This window comes from Strongylocentrotus purpuratus, unplaced genomic scaffold, assembly GCF_000002235.5.
Source record: "Strongylocentrotus purpuratus isolate Spur 01 unplaced genomic scaffold, Spur_5.0 spur5_scaffold_15, whole genome shotgun sequence".
In the NCBI taxonomy this organism is placed as follows: domain Eukaryota; kingdom Metazoa; phylum Echinodermata; class Echinoidea; order Camarodonta; family Strongylocentrotidae; genus Strongylocentrotus; species Strongylocentrotus purpuratus.
The window spans coordinates 12,146,347-12,168,422 of NW_022145600.1; the positions used below are offsets into that span (position 1 = coordinate 12,146,347).

Consider the following 22,076-nt stretch of genomic DNA (forward strand, 5'->3'; position numbering starts at 1 on the left):
TTTTGAACACACAGTAAATAACCAAATTCTTCGCACATGTTCTTAAAATTTGCATAATTCATGTAATTTTGTCCTTGTTATATAATTTGCTATTTTGTTACTCGATTTTTGCACTCTTGCAAACAATGCCTCCTGTTCATCCGCATGAACACATACCACACAAAAATGATACCAAATGATTTGGGATAAAACACTCTTTCATAAGATGTATAATAATTAACTATTCATAGATGATTTTTAAGATAATTAGCAATTTCCTAGGTGTTAACTTTTTTTTTTGACTCGCACTGTATAGCACATTTTCATGTCATGTTATCATGTATATTGTTTGAGATTCTCATTAACAGTTGTATTTTTCAAGTAAAGTGCTTAGAAAAAAGTATGTTAAGCGCTATATAAATGTTAACTATTATTAGTATTATTGTTATTATTACAAAAGAGTTTAAGTATCGTACAATGGGTGAATAGGAGCAAAGTTGGTCAATTTCTTTTAAATATCTAGGAATAATACTTTCTCTTTTCAATTCAATTTTCATGATAAGGAATAAAAAATAAAAAAGGGTCTACTTCATTACTTAAGATAAACGACTCGAAATTTGGTTCCTATCTATCCCGTTCAATCTTACAGGGAGCAAAATTATGTGACCAATTCTACAGAGTACTGTTAAATAGTATAAAGATGGTTATCAATCTTCAAACTCAAATATACTTAATAAAATCAAATGAATTACAAATGAAGTACAAATAAACAAAACAAACTGTATATATGAAGTTTATTATTCCATAATCTAATTTTGACAAGCAAGAGTTAGTGCTCTAAATATATACACAGTACAAGCATTAAAGCTCTCTTATTTAATATTCTTGTACAAAATTTCTAGATAATTTTTTTTTAAAGACATGAAATCACTCTGAATGTTCATGATTTGGAATGGTATGGAATCAGTTAAATCCCTGAGTGTTTTCTGGTGGTTACAGTACCAATTATCCTTTGCGATAGGTGCTCCATAAATCCAATTCTTCTTCTTACTAAACATTATAGCCTCCACTCCCACATAAGTTGCAAATAAAACATAAAATCCACTATATTTATAAATTTTTTGAAATGGCATGAGGCAATTTCATGAATGTAAAAGCAGAGCCCATTAAACATTCTCACTAATCAGAGTGTTGCATTACCGAGGTACACAAATAATGTGATGTGCACAATTAACAATTATTGTGCCACTGTGTTTTTGTTTGTTTCCTTAGTTTGGTTGATTATTTGTTTTTTGTAAGCAATTCAGCACCTTATGTCGGCATGAGACTTTTTAGAGGAACAGAACAAAGATGGATCAAAAGATATAATAATAAACACAGAAATAGATGGACAGGGAAATTTAACTACATAAAAAGACATGGGTATAGTCGTAGAGAGAAAAAAGTAAAATAAAAGCTCTTTCAGATATGTTGCGGTATGTCTTCTTTTTCTTCTAGTGTCTCTCTGTAACTTAAGCCTTTATTCTGCATCTACTAATTCCAATGCTTGTCTTGTCTTCTTATTTTCAGAGTATATGACGAGTTCATTTGATATCTTCTGCACAAACAGATTTGTTGTGATGTACAACATCAATTCTATTGCAAACATTAGGAAAAATAAAATCTTTATCTCTTACAAAAATTTACAAAACATCATATAAAAGGTATAAGGATTGATAACTTAGAACTATGATGGTATCTATACTTCTATATTAATACCATCTCATAGAAATCGTATTTCTATAAGCAAATTTTGTGGAATGATTCAATCAAGATTACACATATTCAACGTAACATAGCGATTGCCTTGCTTTAAGTAGTTGTCTTTTGCACAAAATGTATTTTTTGAAATGCAATAAATTCCTTCATTGGGCCTCAGACGATTATTGTGTCACTAATAATTTTATAAACTGGCAAGATTTCAGCTATAATCATTTTTGTAAAATTGTGGAGTAAATTTACAATATCCTTAGAACAATTCCTGAAATAAAACTACATTTCAAAGTCAGTGATGGATTGGTAAAAATAACAAAAAAATAGATGAAAATTCTTCCATCATCTTGAATAATATCTCCAGTACCGGTATCTAATAACTTTCATATATGTTCAATTCTCGACATGATACACTCATGGTTTACCACTTCATTGTGCAAACCACCTCGGTGTCTAGAATTTAAAAAAAAATATGAGCTACAATATGAACTTGCATAATAAACCTATACATGATTTGTTTCCTGGTATCAGATAACCTTCATCAATGGACTTTGTATTTATAATTAAAAAAGAAATTGCAGTTAATCCTAAATTATATGGTATTAATACAATTTAGGCCATGTCTTCTGATGAATTGCATTTGATCCTTATTGATCACAAGACGTCCAATCAATTGCTAATAGATACACAGTTGTGATTGATATCAAGTTACAATCAATTTGAATTTATTGCAAATATTTAAAAGACAGGGCTTTGGGGCCCATCATGTTAAGAGCTGCAATGAATTCAAATCAATCATAACTTGATATTGATCGCAACTGAATACTTGAGAGATAGCAGATACAGTCAAACCTGCTTTGATCTAATGCAAGTTAACATTTAATATTTCTTTAATCTTAAGTATGTTGAATATTAATTTAAATTATTTGTATGCGCCTTGAGCATCTCTAGAGATGGATATCTTGCGCTTTATAAATATTGTTATTATTATTATTATTTTTAATGACCACCTGTCTACAAAGACCATTTTTTTTTCGTTTCCCTTGAAAATGGTTTCTTATTGAAACATGAACTAAAGGAACCTGTCTACAAAGACCACTTTTTGTGTTTTCCTTGGGCGGTCGCTATAGACAGGTTTGACTGTAGTACATTTTTTAATGGTTAGGACTTGTGATTGGCTTGGACCAATTGCAAATCTTTATCAGACGGGCCCCCGGAACAAAAGTTGTGAATTAGATTGGATTATTGACTAAGTAAAGTAGTAACTTGGACCCTGCCGTCCATGGATCCACTCAAGCACACTCCGGTGTTAAGCGTTGTACACCAATCGACACTGACGACAGGTGTTCGGTGTCCAAGGATGGTTAGTGTGCGTAGCATCCCTTTCTCTTTGTTAAGCTGAGGAGAGAGATGGAGAACACAAAGATATTTCAATTGCTAAATGGGATTTATTATTAAGTGACAATCAACACTTTTTATTTCTGTTATCCAATGTACCCCCAGTCCCCCCACCCTAATCCATCATCATTATCTTTTAAATCAGACATAATTTTAATTAATGTTTTAAAAGGCATTGCAAGTGCAACTGTTTGACGATCATCATCATCTCCACTACCACCATCATTATTACCTTCATCATCACTAGCATCATTATCACCACCATCGTCACCCTCCCCATCATTATTAGCATTCTAACCATTATCATCATCATCTTCACCATCATCATCATCATCATCATCATCATCACCCTCATCATCATCATCACCCCCACTTCTAGCTCAACTGCCAAGAACATCACTTCTATTAATTGTCAACACCATCAACAACTCAATCCCAATCATGCAATATCATCACCACTACCACCACCAACACAATCACCATCACTTTTACTAGCATCACCACCACCACCAACACAATCACCATCACTTTTACCAGCATCACCACCACCACTACCACCACCAACACAATCACCATCACTTTTACCGACATCACCACAACCACCACCACCACCAACACAATCACCATCACTTTTACCAGCATCACCACCACCCCCACCACCACCACCAACACAATCACCATCACTTTTACCAGCATCACCACCACCACCACCACTCTCATCATCACATAAAGCAACCATAATCATCCTCCATAACTGAGCTCTCATCTCTCTTCCTTTCTTCACTGACCTTGTATATGACCCCTCCATGTGGAGCACATGTCAGTACGTAGTTCCCACTGGAATCAAAAGCAAAGAGCTTTCCTCTTGGGTTCTGCTGCTGCCTATATCCACCAAAACCTGATACCACGAACGGACCGGTAGCTCCGTCGTGGATGGGCATATCCATCAGCTTCTGTCCCACTTTGTGTATACTCCATTCAGTATACTATAAAACAAATGGTATACCGGTATATTACAGTACATAGAATATAATCAACGTAGGCCCAACACCTAAACTACTCTACATCAATGGAACTGTTCAAAGATACAGTTTCAATCAAAAATGCTTTAACATCAGAGATTGTGAATGAAGGAATTTGAATTCATTGAAATAACATCTTCACAAGGTATAATGACATTTTGTTACAGATAATAAACAAACAAAAAGTAATCATAGCAGTTCTTGTTTGTTTTCACATTTCTCCATTGCCTACAAAACTATATCTGTGTATAGGGAAAGATAAAGAGAAAATATGGCCAATTAAGAACAAGTGTTGAGTAATGGTATAAGGATAAGAGTTGAAAGAATGAGTGTTCTGATCTAAACTACACCGGGCCCCATCGGGCAGAGCTGAGGATCGAAATGGGTCATAACAAAAAATATTGCAAAAAAAAAAAAATTGTAAAATTATTTACTTTTCCTGCATCAAAGAGAACTGTTGCTGAGCTAGCGCCATGAGCGTCCCTGGACGGTGTGTGCGCTCTATAAGTTTACACTATTATTATTATTTATTATTATTATTATTATGAAGCAATGTCTGCGTTTTGGAAACTATTATCCTACATGTAGAGGTGTGGTGGTCGAGTGGATATGTCACCTGACTGTCGATCACAAGTTCAGCGATTTGAGTCCCGCCGGGCACTAATGTCCTTTGGCAAAACATTGATGTACATTTGCCACACTTAACCCAGGTGATGTAAATGGGTACCTGGCAGGAATTAATTCCTTGAAATGCTAGAGCGCCCTAATGGCAACCGTGCTAAATCCAGGGTAATTATCAGGAGCGCCAGGAGTGTCAAGTTTGACAGACATAAGCACTATACAAGAACCCACTATTATTATTATTATGTAGCTTTAGCACCTGCTGATATTAACAGTGCATTGCAGGGAATAAATCATAACAGGTGCACCTGGCTTAAGAAAGACAAACGTAGATGAAAGCCTTGTTATGGGATACATACACATCCTGACACCAGGACCCCCGTTTCACAAAACTTGTCATCAGTCACAAATGACAGTTTTTGTTATAAGCTGCTGAAATCCTTGCTTCTGATTGGTTATCAACAGATTTGTCACTAAATTTTGTCATTTGTCAATGAAAAAAGGCCTTGTGAAACAGTACCCAGAATTCAAACTACCACTGTTTCTATTGGAAGTCAAGTGAATGACCCACCACGGAATGGCATTCCAGAATAATGTTTTCTTAATATCCAAGATGAAACGGTTGCCATGACAAACCAAAAGGACTGAAAGAGAAATGCTTACCTTCCCATCTGATCCCATGCTATAGACAGAGGTCTCTGCTGGACTGAACTGAGTAGCATACACTTGACCCTGGTGTGCTCTCCAACTCAACAAACACTCCTGTCTTTGGATGTCTGAAATAGGAATTTTAGAAGTACTCTTGAAATTGGAATTACACAAGAACTTTCAGAAGTGTTACAGGCAGCAAAACACATATAATCAATTAAAGGGTAAAGTTAAATGTTTGAAAAGCAAAAGTTCATTCAACAATTAGTGCCTAATTCTTTCCCTGCAAAGAATGTGGTTGTCAATGGCATCTTCATCAGGGATATGCATTGAAATCTTAAAATTGGCAACAACTAATACAATGCAAATTATTGATTTGATGTTGAACTTGACAATTCTTAGCTGCAATCTGTAACTATCATTCAAGTATTTTCATTGTTGAAAATTTGACAAAGATAAAAATGATGCATTCATCTGACCTTCAATCACACACAAAATAATGAATCTTTCATGTACTTTTAGTGTTGCCAATTCAAAGAGGAAAGTTTATTGATTCTTCCTAGCTGAAATAACTCACCAAATAATCGGACCATTCCATCCCCAGCTCCTGTGACAAGCAGATTACCGTTGTGATTGAAGGAGGTACAGTTTATACAACCAGCACTTCTTGCCAGCGGAAGCTCTTTCTGCAAACATAAACAAAAGATATAATGCATTTGATTCATAACTTTTCAAAAACAACCAACTATTCTTACAAAAATCCACTTATACACAAGCAACAACAGAAAAAACAGCTAGAAAAGTGTTAGATATAGTAAAACTATGAGCATGATTCTTAAAATTATTGATTAATCTCTCATCGTACACTATGCACATCTATTATCAATCATCTTGTAAAATTATAAATTATCTGTCATGTTTCAATTCATGGCTTATCTTAAGGATTCGATTTTTGAAGGTAGAAAACCAAGGTATATGCCCAAATGTATGATTCACTTAAGACACCTGCAGATTTTGATATTACAGCATTCCACAAACAACAATATACAGCAATCTTTTCTTTGTAAATTTTATATGATAACAACTGATATTAGATAAAATATTAAAGATACGTCATAGCTATCCCTGCCAGGTCAAATTATAGCAATGACAGAATGTTATGTAATTCTGTTAAAGGTAATACAAAGTTTTGGTGATATTTCAACAGGATTGGATTATGAAATTTCAAATTTGCATTACCATTGTCATACCTAGTGTTAGAATAAGCAACTTTGAAAAAAATTGGGCTCTAAAACGCTAAGGATTTAAAGAAATTAAAATATCAAATTTATTGGTGCTCTCGATAAATTTCAAATAGCACCTATGGCCACACAATAGTAGCTGCGACCATGGAAATCTCGGAATATGCAGTTCTGATATATAATTTCATAACAGGAATAGAAAATTGGTTGATTTCAGTAAAAAAAAAACATTGTTTTGAAGCTAATTTCAACCGTGACGACAACCATTGAATATTGTAGGATCGCATATGCTTCAAATATGTTCATTTGAACCAAATTCATGACCCCAACTTTGTATTACCTTTAACATTATAATTTCTTACATGTAATTTGAGGGTCTTGAGATCCCAGGTGGTGAGTTTGCACGCCCCATGGAGAGGGGAGCCTGGCTTACTGAGATCAGATCCCCACTCTGCTACTTGGCTCGCTGATGAACAGACGAACGTGGTACCACTGGGGTTGCATGCAATGGACACAACTCTGTCAAAGAGAGAGAAAGAGAGAGAGAGAGAGAGATGGAATGAGATATATTGATATTGCTATCACTAAGGGGACATTATTTAGTACATGTTTCTCTATGTGCTAATTGCCCAACAATGACAGAGTGAAAAAATGTGTTACAAAGTGTGGATGACTACTAAAGGTCACTCCTGCAGGTCAAGTGCCTAACAGCTGCTTGACTACCTTGTATCTTCTTATTGCTATGTATTCTTACAGATAAAAAGACTTGTTATAAACCAAAGGCTATAATTCTTTCTTCAAAAATAATTCTTCTGCTGAAATCCAGTTTTAATTTGACGATACAGATTGGTGGGATGTCAGAATGTCTTACCTAGGAAATCCTGCGTCCATCTCAGCTTCTTTGATAGGTTTCTTTCCATCACAGTCATAGAGCTTGATAGAACCAACTGAACTGCCAAGGATTAGCTGGGGGTAAAAAAAACATACCATTTTGTCAACATGCGTCAATCATTCCACATACTGTAAAATCAGAAACTTTTGGGACATGAAAAGTGCAAATTTGGAAATGGTTAGACCTGTGAAAGTTTCACGCTGCACAATGATTCCATCACAACTGACAAAAACATACAATTTAATAAATAATTGTCGTTTACAAGGAAAACCAAGATATTTAGATCACTATCTGATCTAGTGTGTGATTAAACATCATACTTAAAAAATGACAAATGATGGCAAATATGATATGATAAACTCACCATTCTATCTGTCTTAGGGACCCATTCCAGAGAAAGGAGAGGTGCTTTAAACATTATTGTTGCTAGGGTGGTTGGATTAGGCGTTGTCTTCCAAACTCTGATAAGAAAACAAATTATATTCATAACAAAAATTCAATATTGTACAGAATGCACAGTAGCCTGGTTTAATGAACTGTGCTTTCAAACTTTGTGTACTGGTATCAATATTCAAATGTTGTTTATACATTATCTAAATAGATAAAATGGATTATAATACTACACAAACCTCTGTAAACTTATCCTGATTTAAGAATAGCAGCTCTACTATATCATATCTCTTAAAATAAATTGAAATTCAAAGAGCCATGATGATGAGTGGTGTGGAACTGTCCAAAAGAAAGAACACAAGGGAGCTCAAGGAAAGATTGGGTCTGGAAGAAACTATGGTGGAAGTAGTAAAGAAATGCGAAATGATATGGATGGGCAATGTGTTGAGAAATGAAGATGACGAACGTAGATTTTATGGAAAGATATGGTAAAGAAAGAGAGCAGTAAGGTGGGTCTAAATGAGGAGGATGCTCAAGACAAGAAGAAGTGGAGGAGGAGGGGGGGGGGTATCCTTGTGCGAGAGTCAGTAACAGATTAACAAATGATGACTTTAACCCATTATGATGATGATGATGATGATGTTAACAGGAAGAACAGGAAGAATATAAGGTGAATGCTTCATGCTTAGAGTATCAACACAATTGTGTTTCAATTGTGACTAGACTTTCCTACCATCTAAAAAAATACAAAGATTGAAAACAATTTTTCTCTAGAGAATGGTTAGGAGTCAATCCCATTTTGGTAATCAAATTGGCAATGCTTACTTGACTACTCCATCGATATCCATGCTAGCTACCGACGTCGAAGATGGTGAAAATCTACTGTATGTAATAGAGGAATGGTGCTCTGTGTACTCATCTTGACTCAAGATCAGGAATGTTCCAAGGCTTTCTTCTTCTCCTAAATGAGAGGAATTCAAAGGTAAAATAGATATGAAACATTCATACATAATTGCAAACTGGTGTTCCAGCGGTAAGTGTGCACCAAAGACAAACTTTGTCACTACTTCAATTCCTAATCTCTACATTGGACCCACCACTGTCCATTACATTAATCTTGACACTCAAGTTAAACCTGAATATCAAAACCTAATCTCTACCTACATATATCGTTTAAATAAAGCGTGGAGCAAAGGTTGTAGGAGCAAATCTGGTTACACTTCTTAGTAAGTCAAAATAACATAGTACTACTTTAAAATATTTCTTTTCGGGCAATGCTGCCTTGTTTTAAAAAGAAAATGACATGCATGGAGAACAAACAAGTACATCACAAATGATATTGGTAAGAAAAATTGGAAAAAGTATGTCTTGGGCATGGTAAAAAAGTATGACGAGGGAAAAGTCTGTAATTTGCAAATGCAGACAAAGAGAGGATCCAACAGAAAGTGTACTATCTGCTATAGAAAATGGATAGTCACACTTAATGTACATGTCCTCCGTTGAGAGCCAGAAGGGTGTTAATTCCTGTACTTTACACACATTTCATGCCCTACTGGCTCTCAACAGATGGCGTAAAGACATTAGTAATCACAATGTCAATGGTTCTAATCAAGATTGAATGTAGAGGTGTCATGGTCAAGTGGATATGTAACCAGACTGTGGATCACAAGTTCCGTGGTTTGAGTCCCGTCCCGGCATTAATATCCTTTGGCAAGACGTTAATCTACATTTGCCATACTCAACCTAGGTGATGTAACTGGGTACCTGGCGGTAGTTAATTCCTTGAAATTCTAGAATGGTGTGTTGGCAGCCATGCTAAAGCCGGGGTAATAACTATGGAGCGCCAGGAGTGTCAAGTCTGACAGACGTGAGCGCTATACAAGAACCCACTATTATTATTATTATTAAAGAACAAATACCATCTTATTTTACCTGGAAAGAAAGTAGAGCTTGGCGACGGCTTCTTAGAGACATTAGGAGGTTGAGATCCATGTGAGGGAGAACCCTGACTTGCTTCAGGTTTCGAAGAAACGAAGCTTGACAATTCAACCTCCTTTACACCACTGCATAATAAAATTACATTTTCTTAAATCAAAATATTCATTTCACAAGAATAAACTTTCAGTAAAAGTATGGTTGAAATATGGGGTGGGGAGAGAGGAACGGGCAAACACTGTCAAGTGTTGCAGAATTCTGAATACTGAACAAAAGAAAAACACACAATTTGATGCAAAACAGTGCACATCAACATATTCATTAGACAAGAACAAGAAAAAGTTCCTGAAAATCAACATTCAGACTTTATAACTAAAAAAGCATGAAAAATCAGCCCCTTCCCCTGATTCATCTACTGGTGTGTACCTATCTCTCTCCTTATCAGTGAACCCAAACCAAGTTACAGAAACTGCACCTACCTTGGAGTTTTCTCTGCAGCTTTTGGTGCATGATGTGCCTGGCTCTGCTGTGTCTGGCTCTGCTGTGACTTAGAAAACAGTTCCTGTCTCTGCTTGTCATGAGCATGCTGCTGCTGGAGACGGACCTTAAGTTTAAAGGGGAAGACATTTTATAAGAATGATTTTCACTTCTGGTTGAGGATGTGTTTTCAAAGTGTACAAGTCAACATTTTTAAAGACCCTATCTGATGAAAATACAACTTTATGTCAATGGAAAGCTGAATGAACGTAGAATACAAATTCTCCTCTTTAGTATTGAACAAAAGAAAACTAAAACCTTTTTTTCCGCACCCCTCCAAATTACTGGTCAACAGGGGTCAAATTTTCCAGTTACGGTGACGATATAACATGTGGAGCACCTCCTATATAGCTGAGGCGATGAGCCATGTTCAATAAAAGTCATTATGAATATGCCTACTCAACATAAGATGATGTCATGCGGTCGATAGCTAGTTTTTAGGTGGACAACTTCTGATTTTCAAAACTTTAGATTTCTAGTTTTCAGAGAGCTGTCACTCCTTTGACAAACATAAAAAATAGTATATAATTGATATCATTATCATTCATAAGCCTTTCTGAAGTCGATAACAAAAACAAATTGACAAAAATTATTGATAAAAACTGAACAATAATGCTCATAAGAAACATCCTCTTTTATTCATTTTCGGTTGCGTTTAAAGAATTCAGTGACTAGAATGGCATTAATTATTTACATATTTCATTGAGAGCATGATATGAGCTGTTTTGCTTTGGAGTGATGGGGAAAAACTTGTTATGTGCCATGGGTGTAATTTTTCATACAAGCTATAGACAAAAACAAACAAAAAACTAATTTAAAATTATAATTTTATCTTCACTTGTATGCATGTCAAGACAACAGAGATTGAAAAATAACAAGTACATTATAAACACATGTGGTTGACGTTATGATTAGATGCTAACTTTTCCACCAAGGTAACAGGGATCAACAGCCAATCAAAATCAAGGTTTCCATGGTACATTGTAGTTACCATTGATGGCAAAGTTAACTTTTGTGCGACGGGCCCTGTACCTGATTCTGTGAGCTGGTCTGTGCAGGTTGGTGAGTAGGAGAGCTTGATGCAAAGTCCACCTTTTTCCCACCACCACCAACACCACCACCACCACCAACACTGCTACCCCCTCCCCCTCCTCCCTCCTTGGTCTTGGACACTTGTTGGGACTGGTCCTGGTTCTTCTTTGGACCCAGTAAGGAGGAGAGGGCGCCCCGCACAGTCTTTGATCCCACGGTTGCTGGGGTGGATGATGACGACGAAAGGAGCCTTCGTCCGACGTTAGGGGATGGGGATTTCTTGGAGGTGGCTTTCAGAGAACTCTTGAGCGGGGGTGCTTGGGATTCCCTAATAAAACAGAAGAAGGAAATCAATGAAACTATAATTAGTAGGTGTAATCCTTTGAGAATGTTTATTTAACATGATTGAGAAAATGTGTGCATTAGAGGCTAATTCCAAGGTATTTTGCCCACTGCAACCTAGTTCAAATATTTTAATATATTTTCTGATTCAAACGATTACAGAGAGACAGGAGAAATGGCTTGGACACATAATACAGCATGACGAGGGCTTGATGCTCAGAGTCATAGACAGTGAAAAAAATACACGGGGGCTCGGGGCGAATTAGCCCCCAAAATGCCTAAAAGAGCCCCCGAAAATCAAAAAAGAGCCCCTGTAAATTTGCATAGAGTTCAATGCAAAACAAATTTTAGAATGTTATTTTCATGCAGGCAAGCTTGAAAAGTAGCCCCCGAAAAATAAATATTAATTTTTTCCCTGGTCATAGAAGGTCATATTCATGGAAAGAAGAAGAGGGGAAGACCTCGTAAAGGCTTTCTAGATGATGTAATCACACAATGTGGAGCGACGGGGGTATGAAACGATGAAACGGTTGGCTCAAGACCGAGGAACTTGGAGAGAAATTTGGAGAGACACTTGATATATATAGAATTTTGAATGGGTCACTGAACCTGTCATAAACCGACAGATCACCATTGATGATGATTTCCTGATTGTATAAAGTTATATAAGATGAAAAATTACTAATAATGATGCTGTCAAATTAAATTCTGGGACATAAGGGTATAACAAATCATGGACTTGCCCAACATCACTTTCATGATCAAAACTTTTATTCACAATTCATAGTTCACACAACAGAGAGAATAGAAACCAGATAGAAATATATACTTGTATACTATACACTAGCAGGACCCGCGGAAATCCGCGGGATTCTAGAGGGGGCGGGGGGTGTAAATAGATATATAGAGATCGTCAAGAACTTTATTTGCCATTCAGGCCATTAAAAAAATATACATGTTTAGCGTCCCCGCCCGCTTCCTTTTTGGGGGCCGCCTCCTTTTTTTTTTTTTTTAATTTTTTTAATTTTTTTTTTTTTTTTGAGAGAGAGAAAAAAAAACAGCGTCCCCGTTTGCTTCCTTTTTGGGGGCCGCCTCCTATTTTTTTTATTTTTTTTTTTATTTTTATTTTTATTTTTTTGAAAGAAAAAAAACATGAAGAGCACTGCTAAAATGTATTTATGATTTAAAAAAAAAAAAAAAAAATTGTCGGCCGCCATCTTGAAAAATAGCCCGAATTTCAGGGAAAATGTACGGAGCGGCCATTTTGAAAGAAGAAAAAAAAAAAAAGGGCCTCCTCATTCCCATTTTTCAAAAAAACATGACGCTAAACATGTTTTTTTTTAAATTTGGCCTTATATAAAAAATTTAAAAAACACGATCCAACTGTACCGGTAGTTATTCTTTAAGCCACTGGAACTGCGTAGAGTTCCGTAGTGTGGCGTACCGACTACGCAGAAATTAGGCTGCGTATTAATGGGAAAATTGTCCCTGTGTAGGTTATGCGTAAGCTGGCGTACAGGTTTGCTTATGGTTGCTTACTGTGTGGAAAACTTTTACTGCTTTGTCGATCTGGCGTAGGGTATAGCGTACTGTTGCGTAGTCATGTAGCGTAGTGTTGCGTAAAAAGGCGTACTTTCTGCGTCGAGTTTCTACGTCGAAAGTACGCGAAAAAAATTAAACATGTTGAATTGTTTCCGTCCCTCAGCATATAGTAACGTAGGCCAGCAAGGTTGGTACGCAACACTACGCAACTCTACGTATTAACCCCACGCCAATTAGTGACCCGCAAGTGTCACAAATAAAGTATTAAAAATATGCTCATCTGACCCTAATTAAATGCCTAAACCCCCCGAGCTTTCGGGGGTTTATGGCCCCTTGAAACCCGTGGACCCCACGCCTATATTATATATACACTCGACTCAGGACCCGCGGAAATCCGCGGGATTCTAGAGGGGGCTCCACTACAAATTTTTGGGAAATTTTCGGGGGCTACTTTTTCAACTTTCGGGGGCTCTTTTTTCTGGGGCTACTTTTTCATTAATTCATCAAAGGATAGGCCTACACTTTGTTGAGATTTGTTTAGTAGGCTAAGGTTTCAGGCTTCCTACTTCATAATTGCCTATTAAAAAAAAACACAACATTTTTCTAGTTCAATAACTAAGTTTTCATGCATTGATTTGATGCAAGAACTGTAACGTAATATAGACCCTAGATTGTGATTATTTCTGACCATGAATTTCGATAATCATTTTTCAAAGTAAAATTTTCACAAGAAAATCAGACAGTAGTTTAAAAACGTAGACATTAGTAATACTTTTACTAATTCTAAGCTTAGGTTTCGTAAATCTATTCACGAAACTATATTGAAATCGCGGCAATAATGATGCAAACCAACAGATAACAATTTCAAAGTGTCAAATCTCTTCGACTCAAGCTCAGCTCAGCTGAACTCACACACACTCCAGGAAGGTCAACACCGGCGCCGCAGGCATCGGACGCCTACGGTGCGCGGTGCCTGTGTTGGAGCTTCCTGCAAGCTCATCTCAACTCTCACACACTGCACAGCAGCACTGCACTGTGTGTTGACTGAATGCAGCTTGCGACTAAACTGTCAGTCCAATGGTTTTCTTGTAAAAACTTTCCTTTAGAAAATGATGATCAAAATTTTATATACATGTCTGTAATAATCACGAAATAAGCTTTGATTTCATACCTCCATTCACGAAAACTATATCAAAATCGCGGCAATCATGATGGAAATAGGTCTCTAAGTTTGGACGTCGACGGGAATTAGCCCCGTGTATCTCTCGGGCTTTTGCAGCTAGTACAAAGCACACCCTATAGCAAGATGGCTTACTCGTGTGTAATCCCGCCCTTTGCATAGAGCATTTAATACGCAACATAATGTGAGTTGCTCGTCGTCTATCGTGTGTCTCTTTGATACGGATGTAATGTTGAATATGCATGAGGTATCTCTGTCGTCACGCATATCATGCATTATGCATATCGCGTCTGTTTTCGCCCTGGACGTCGACACGGAGGAGGACCTCGGGCGGAGTATAGCCAATTCCACAGAGTAGACTCTCCCGCGGACGATGGCACCGGGCACCGGGACCCCGAGGGGAGGGTTCAGGAGGAGATAGCTGCACCAACTTCGGTCGGCGATCTCATTAAAAAACAATAGAATACAAAGGCTGGCAGAGACATCGCGCCCCCCGCGGAGCCTTAGCGTATTATTATTATAGATGTATATCATGAATAATAAAACTTGAATTCTCAAGCCTTTGACGGCCTATTCCAACAAGAAACATAGACCTAATTACACAAAATAATTATGAGATCTAAATTATGAACAAAGACTTTCCACATGCACATCAATGACATTGCTTGCATGATCTATGACATCACTGAAATAATTTCTACAAAAAACTCTTCATTAACTCACCCGGTACCAGAGTTACTGGACTGATCAGAAACATCTGGAGACTCAGATTTCTCATTCAAAGAAAGCTGTCTCACCTGCAATAAGAATTAGCATTAAAACTAAATCCACTGAACTATCAAATCTCTTTGAAATAAACAAATTCTGTTTGATAGGTAAACCTGGGTTAAATAATAACAGAAAAAATTTATACCAAATTTGCATGAATGATTAAAACTAATAATAATATTCAAAACAAACTGTGTAGGAATTTTAATAGTTGAAGAATGAGAAAAGAAAATTAAGCTTGTAGTTTTTACAACATGTAGAGCATCAGATGATATGGTAATACAATGAATGTGATTTTAGATCGTTCACATTTTGGCAATCCAAATAATCAATCAACTGCATCATGAACAGTTGCAGATTACTTTAAAATCAGCTTTTCCTGACACGGTATTCCTTCACCACTTTAGATAAGTTGAAAACTTGAAATGGCAAAAATATGACAAGCCAATATCTTAGCTTCATCTGAAACTGACTTTCGAAAATGGTGATTAAACAGTTTGTATGAACCAGCAAGGACAATGTTTTCAAGAAGACTATTTTAAAATTCACTTAGTGCACTACATCACCACACAATGCCAATTCACAATGCTCCCATGGGAGTGGAGAATGTGCACACATTGTGTGCGGGTATGCTTGAATCCGATGACCGGGGTAATAATATATCTGTAAAGCGCTTAGACGCATCGTTGTATCGATCTATTGGGCGCTATATAAAAACATAATATTATTCTTATTATTATTATTCATGGCATTTTATTTGGAGATATCTCTGATTAGATGAAAATTTGTGGACAGAGAGACAGACCTGTTCTTGTAGTCTGCCCATCTGGTCCTCATACTTGGCGACCTGATCGGTGAGCTTGATCACTTGATCTTGTAACTTGGCATTCTCCTCCTGAAGGTCAACAATCTTCTGATGTTCAGCATCAAAGTTCATAAGAATGGGCAAGGGTGCAAGGTAGTTAAGGTCATATAAGGTCATAGAAGGATATTAAAGAGCATGGCTCGACACCAAAAATAAAAGAAATAGATGGGAGCTTGCACAAGTGAAATAGCAAACACAACCCCTGGATTTATTTTTTTCAATACCAAGTCTTACTCATTATTACAAAAATTTGCAATTACATTTTCAAATGCTGTCAAATTAAAGGGATCCAGAAACTTTGTCTCAGATTCTGAAACAAAATCCTGGATTTAGCTCATGCTGCAATGATAATTATAAACCTTTAGGTCAGTCAGGAACCCCATGACTTTTACAAGCCGATCACCTGTCTGATTATCAAGATATATATGATTGGAAATTGAAACCAAATTTTGCGTTTTCCTAACGGTTTTCATAACACTACAGTCTATTGGGGAAAATGAGTATGGTAAAACCGGTCACTCAGAGATTTTTACTTTTTTGAGGCACTTCTTGATCATTTTGGAGCGTGATTTGTTTAGGGCTTCAATATTACACCATATCACAGACACTGATAACACATAGGGCCGTGCATCTCAGAACTTGTATCAAAAGCATATTTGAATATCCCTGAGAAAGGACTGTATATTTGTAAATTGCATATAGCTACATGGTGCTAACAAATTTGCTAAGGCAAACCTGCTCCCAACTATTATAAAAAAAGTCAGGACTAAAGGTTCCCACAGAAATTTGAGAACCAAATACCATGACTTTACGTGATTTTCCATGACCCATTTTTTTTGCTTTATTTCCATGACCAGATTTATAAGTACCATTTTGGCATGGGTTAGGGCATCCAAGCAGCGTATAAAGACTATGCCCATTGTCAGTTCAAACTGGAAGGCTGCAATAGCCACAGGCGGCCTGCATGCATGATCGATTTCAATGACTTTCCAAGACTCACTTTTTAAATTTATTTTTTCATTGGCTTTTCATGGTATCTTTAATTTTGATGTACTATTTTTAAATCATTGTACGTGGTGTTTAGCTATCGATATTGATATCGGTATCAAGCTCTTAATTTCATCAACAAATTTTTTTTGTTAACACTAACACCCAACTTGCAATCACTCATTGACTGTGGAGCAATTTTTGCTACAGCATGTGTCATGCGAGTGAAGGTACCTGCATTTTTTTATTTTTTTTATTTTTCAAAAAGGATATGCATCGATTGAAAGATGATGCTGAGGAAGTTATGAAGTGATATCTTGAGTGTCTCTTCCCACTGCTTGCTGAAGTAGAGGGAAAATAGAGGACTCTGCTCCGGGTTCCTCAAGTACGGCAAGACTGCAATATCAAAAACAAATACCCCAAAATCACTCATTGTTACATGTACTTATTACTTATCAATTTAGCAATTTAAAACAAATTAAAAGTCCAACAGATCTATATGCATATTAAAATCTATTGTACATTATTATGACTCAAAAACACTAGCAAACCAACCACTTTGATATCAACTTGATCAGGCTGCATTATAATCATTTTTCAACTTTCCTGTAATCCAATTTCAAGTTGCTGTAAAAACGATGATGCTGATGATATACAACATTTATACGGCACAATATTTCTGTTAAAAACATCCAGAGATGCAGGCTTCTCCAATAAAATCTTTTTTTTTTCACATTTGCTAAAACAGGTAATTTTTCAAGCATCACTTACATAGCTCTAGACTAATAACAGGAAGCAATGAAGCAAAAATATAAGACTGATGAATTATCCGATCCCACAACGATTTCTTCAAATCATATTTCAAACATTTAGGGATTTTTTTTTCTTTGTAACTTACCAAACCATTCTTTCCACTCAACCTGGCTCTGTATCTCTGGAATCAACTTCTCAAAGAATTCAGTCACTCTGTCTGTTCTGTTTGACTGGATTGCATTCACCACATATAGCCTGGAGCATGAAAAATGATGATTACACAGTTTTCTATTAAAGCTTATCTGCCATAGTTTACAGGAGGGATTAGACTGCCCTGCAAGGTCACTGGACAGGTGGTTATCTCATCAACTCAGCTCTCAGTTAACATAAGAAAAAGAGGATCATGGGGGACCAATGGTCACCGATTAGGCATTGTTTGTTATATAGAGGGCGCAAGTAGCTACCAGTAGTGCAGTGGGCCTTTAAGATCCATACAGTAGGCCATTTCAAGTTCTTCTTTTTTGTGCTACAAAATGATCTTTTTAGACTTGTTTTCATCTTGTTGATGGTTCCATTAAGTAATTTTGATTTTCTTTGCACAGTGTACAAACAGAAAATAATAAGAATTGTAGCTACAACGTATAAACATAACACAAATAACTGCACATCAATGCAAACAATGGTATCATCCTTTATCAAGAATTCTAATTATTACTTAAACTGCATGAAATTGAATGAATCTACATAGTAAATCTTCAAAGTTTAAATCATTGGTTGTCTCTTGTTAAAGTTAAAAATTATTCAAACTTCATACATGTATCTAAGATACAGAGAATTATAGAGATGATACCTTACCTAAGAACACTGATACGTAATTTGTTGACATTGTGAGCATGGGTGTACTCAAGATGAGAAAAGATCCTCCTTTCTAAGTGCTCCCAGTAGTTCTTCAGACCAAGGAGGTCAAAGGTTGAGATAAACCCTAAAAGCTGTTCCAGGATCTTGTCTGCCTGAACTCACAAAAAAAGTAAAGGAAAGAAAGGAAAATGAAAAGAAAAAGAAAAGAATATACATGTGCACGACAATACCTCCCTCTTCAGATCATAAAACAGACTTTTATCCGATAAGAAAGCAAAACAAAATGGACATAACTACCGGTGCTCTTCTAGAAATTTATTGAATAAGAACTTCATCTCATATTATACCCTTCAAGGAAAATTTCTTGGTCAAGGATTGGTCAAGAGCTCTTCATGTGATCATTTGTAATTCCTCTAGAAGAGAATTTCTTTTGGGGAGGAAAAAATAGGTGTAACGTCACACTTCTCAAAATAAGAGAACTGACTCTGACTATAAGACTAATTATCACATGAAATCATCTTTCACCTTGCTGCAGATCAATAAAATAAGTAACAAAAAAGTTGGGCAATTATCATGAATATAGAAAAACCACTATTCACTCCACATATTTTGTCAGATAAAAGAACAACAGATGGAGTGGTCTCCGGGAACAATTCAATACATAAAGGAATTGATTGAAATGTTGAGAATTCCTCTAAACAGATATACATGTAACTGCCACGTATATGGGGAACTCTCTAATAAAAACTGCCATTTGCAAATTAAGAAGAATAGACCCTGTCAAATTATGCGTTTTAAAAATTGACATTTTAATCATTTTGTGTTGCCTGTTGCCTGCTACTATGTTGGCACTTCGTCACAGTGACATTACCGATTCAGCCAGTTTGAAGCTATCCATCACATAACCAATTAATTAATGATTGACAACTTACAAGAAAGTTAACAAATTATGTTACTTTTTGTCTGATTCAGACTTTCATCAGTCTGCTTCGATGATGTTTCTGTTTTCTCTTACTAGATCTAGTCTTAGTAGACTTTTATCTGTCACAAACCATGTAGATAAACTAATTTACCAAATATATCAATTAGTAGGCGGTTTCCCGGCAAAATTTGTATCATCATGTATTAGTCAAAACATATTCTTTCACATGATTGGTAATAATGAGCTTCCATTTCATTTTTTGAAATTGGGGCGTTTTCAATAGAGTAAGACCGCCAAACTTCGGACACTTAAGACAAAACGGGGGAAAACATTAAATTCTTTTTTTAATTATTGAAAGATCAAATATACTATTATTGTGCAAATACTGTTTATGTATATCATGAAAAGAAAATTAGTAAAGGAAATGGAAAACTAGAATTATTTACTTACCCGCCGAACCTTTTTTCATGCCAAGCTTCGGACGCACTTGCCAAGCTTCGGACGTTCATGAGTAGCGCACGTATAACGCACGTATAGCGCATAGCGCACGTACAGCGCACGTACAGCGCGCGCTAAAGTGCGCATTCATCGTAGGTTCGGAAACCGGATCAAAAATGGTACGACGGGGGTAAGTTTGACTGCGTTGATTTCATGAAAAAAGTATTATTTTCTCGTTTTGGGTAGATTTATTTTAGGTAGAACTATCAGAAAGGTGTTTTTAACAACACTCACACAATATTTTGGTGCTAAAATCTTACGATGGCGCTGTTTTTTCGTAGTCAAAATGACACTCAATGTTGCCTGTCCGAAGTTTGGAAGAGCACCATCTTCTGGTAGGGGTACCTGTATAGTACCCCTAGGTCCGTGGTAACGGCCGCCATTAGAAAAATTTTGCGATAGAGTGAAAAAGTATCTCATAAGCTCCCATAATTTTGGCAGAAACCACGTGAAATATGCCAAGGATTTGTTTGTAATCGATATATTGAAGGCTCTATACTTAACTCCCCGGCCCTGTTAAGGGACTGTAAAAATCCAGGTAACCTGAAATCTGTCTCTGAATTCGATGTTTTTTGTGAGTTTTGCAGACGGCAACCTGCCCTAACTTTCTGTACTAACGATGTAGGTTAGTAGTAGTATCAAATGCATGCAAGTTACCCGCCTGAGCTAGGCTCATATTTTGCGTTCGAGCGGTTGAAGTAATTTTTGTCCGAAGTTTGGCGGTGTCCGAAGTTTGGTGGTTTTACTCTACTGGTCTTTACCTTTAATAGCAGTTTAGGATAATTCAAGTTGTGAGGCAATTAAGCCTGGATTTCCCTTTAAATTAATATTAATATTAATAAAAACTTACCCGAAATCCCTTGTCTTTGTCATTCTTCAATTCCGCATCAAAACTCTTCAGTGAATTAGTCAGACCTCGGTAAAGTAGATAATCTCTGATGAGTTCGTCCATTCGTTGGACAGATTCCGACATATTCACCTGATATTTGGACTCAGTTTGAGCTTGTCGAACTCTAAGTCTAAATAGTGACTCAGTCACTGAGCTGAGCTCGCATCTGTAAACCAGTTGGAGCAACAACAACAAACTGTATACATATTATGCACAGTAGGCTTATGCATGCACTTCGCTGTACTGTTTCTGCAACACACTCCTAGCTAGCTGTATCTCCGACCATCCTCTCGGGCTCCTCGTTCACAACGTGCAACTATTAAATATCAGTTTATGTGTTTCTTAATTGATAATATCACTATTTTGTTATTTAAATTACTTTAAAAAATAATTAAACTACAATAAATTTCATTGAAATGGTATAAATTATTTAAATAGTATATTAACAATTATTTAAATAGTATATTAAAGAAGATTGACTGATATCGCATCTGAACGAGGTTCCACTTCTGACGGTACAAATTTCAACGGGTGAAGCTTTTCTTCACACACCTAATCGGAGATGAAGGTAGCCCATCCAATGTGTAAAAATTGCCAATTTGATAAGTGTAAGGATCGCATTGTACACATACAACCGCGGTACTACACAAACGCAATATATTCTTTGTGTATTGTATCCGTCAGGCATGATCAGTGCAACGATGGCTGGCTACCAATTAAAATAGGCATGGTGGTCGGATATAATGAGAGTAGATGATGGAGGGGGGGGGGGGGTAAAGCGCAGTACTTAGGGGCAAATCAAAGAATTATACTAAGACCTCACCTCATGTATGCTAGAAATTAAAAAGTTATTATCTTCTTTTGAATTGCAATATATCCCCGCACCATAATTATAAGTCATGCATAAATGTTATTTGTCATATGTTATATATTTGAAAGGTGGTATACGCAGAAACTATTCACCATTATGTCACCGTCATGTACATATTTTCTATGGATATAATTTTTCACGATCTCAACTTTTC

General features: G+C 36.4%; 1 protein-coding gene across 1 annotated transcript; it reads right to left on the reverse strand.

The window, feature by feature from the left end:
- Positions 1–2,792: 2,792 nt before the first annotated feature.
- LOC578872 (WD repeat-containing protein 91) lies at positions 2,793–21,366 on the reverse strand. The gene is made up of 17 exons (XM_030985591.1): positions 21,013–21,366; positions 18,740–18,894; positions 18,030–18,139; positions 17,405–17,527; positions 16,085–16,230; positions 15,235–15,308; positions 11,448–11,775; positions 10,358–10,482; positions 9,876–10,006; positions 8,769–8,904; positions 7,918–8,014; positions 7,533–7,627; positions 7,024–7,180; positions 5,998–6,106; positions 5,436–5,548; positions 3,918–4,115; positions 2,793–3,129 (listed from the first exon to the last, which is right to left on the reverse strand). Exons 1-17 carry the CDS (start codon positions 21,133–21,135, stop codon positions 2,974–2,976), a joined length of 2,376 nt encoding a protein of 791 aa, XP_030841451.1. The 5' UTR covers positions 21,136–21,366; the 3' UTR covers positions 2,793–2,973.
- Between the last annotated feature and the right edge of the window lie 710 nt (positions 21,367–22,076).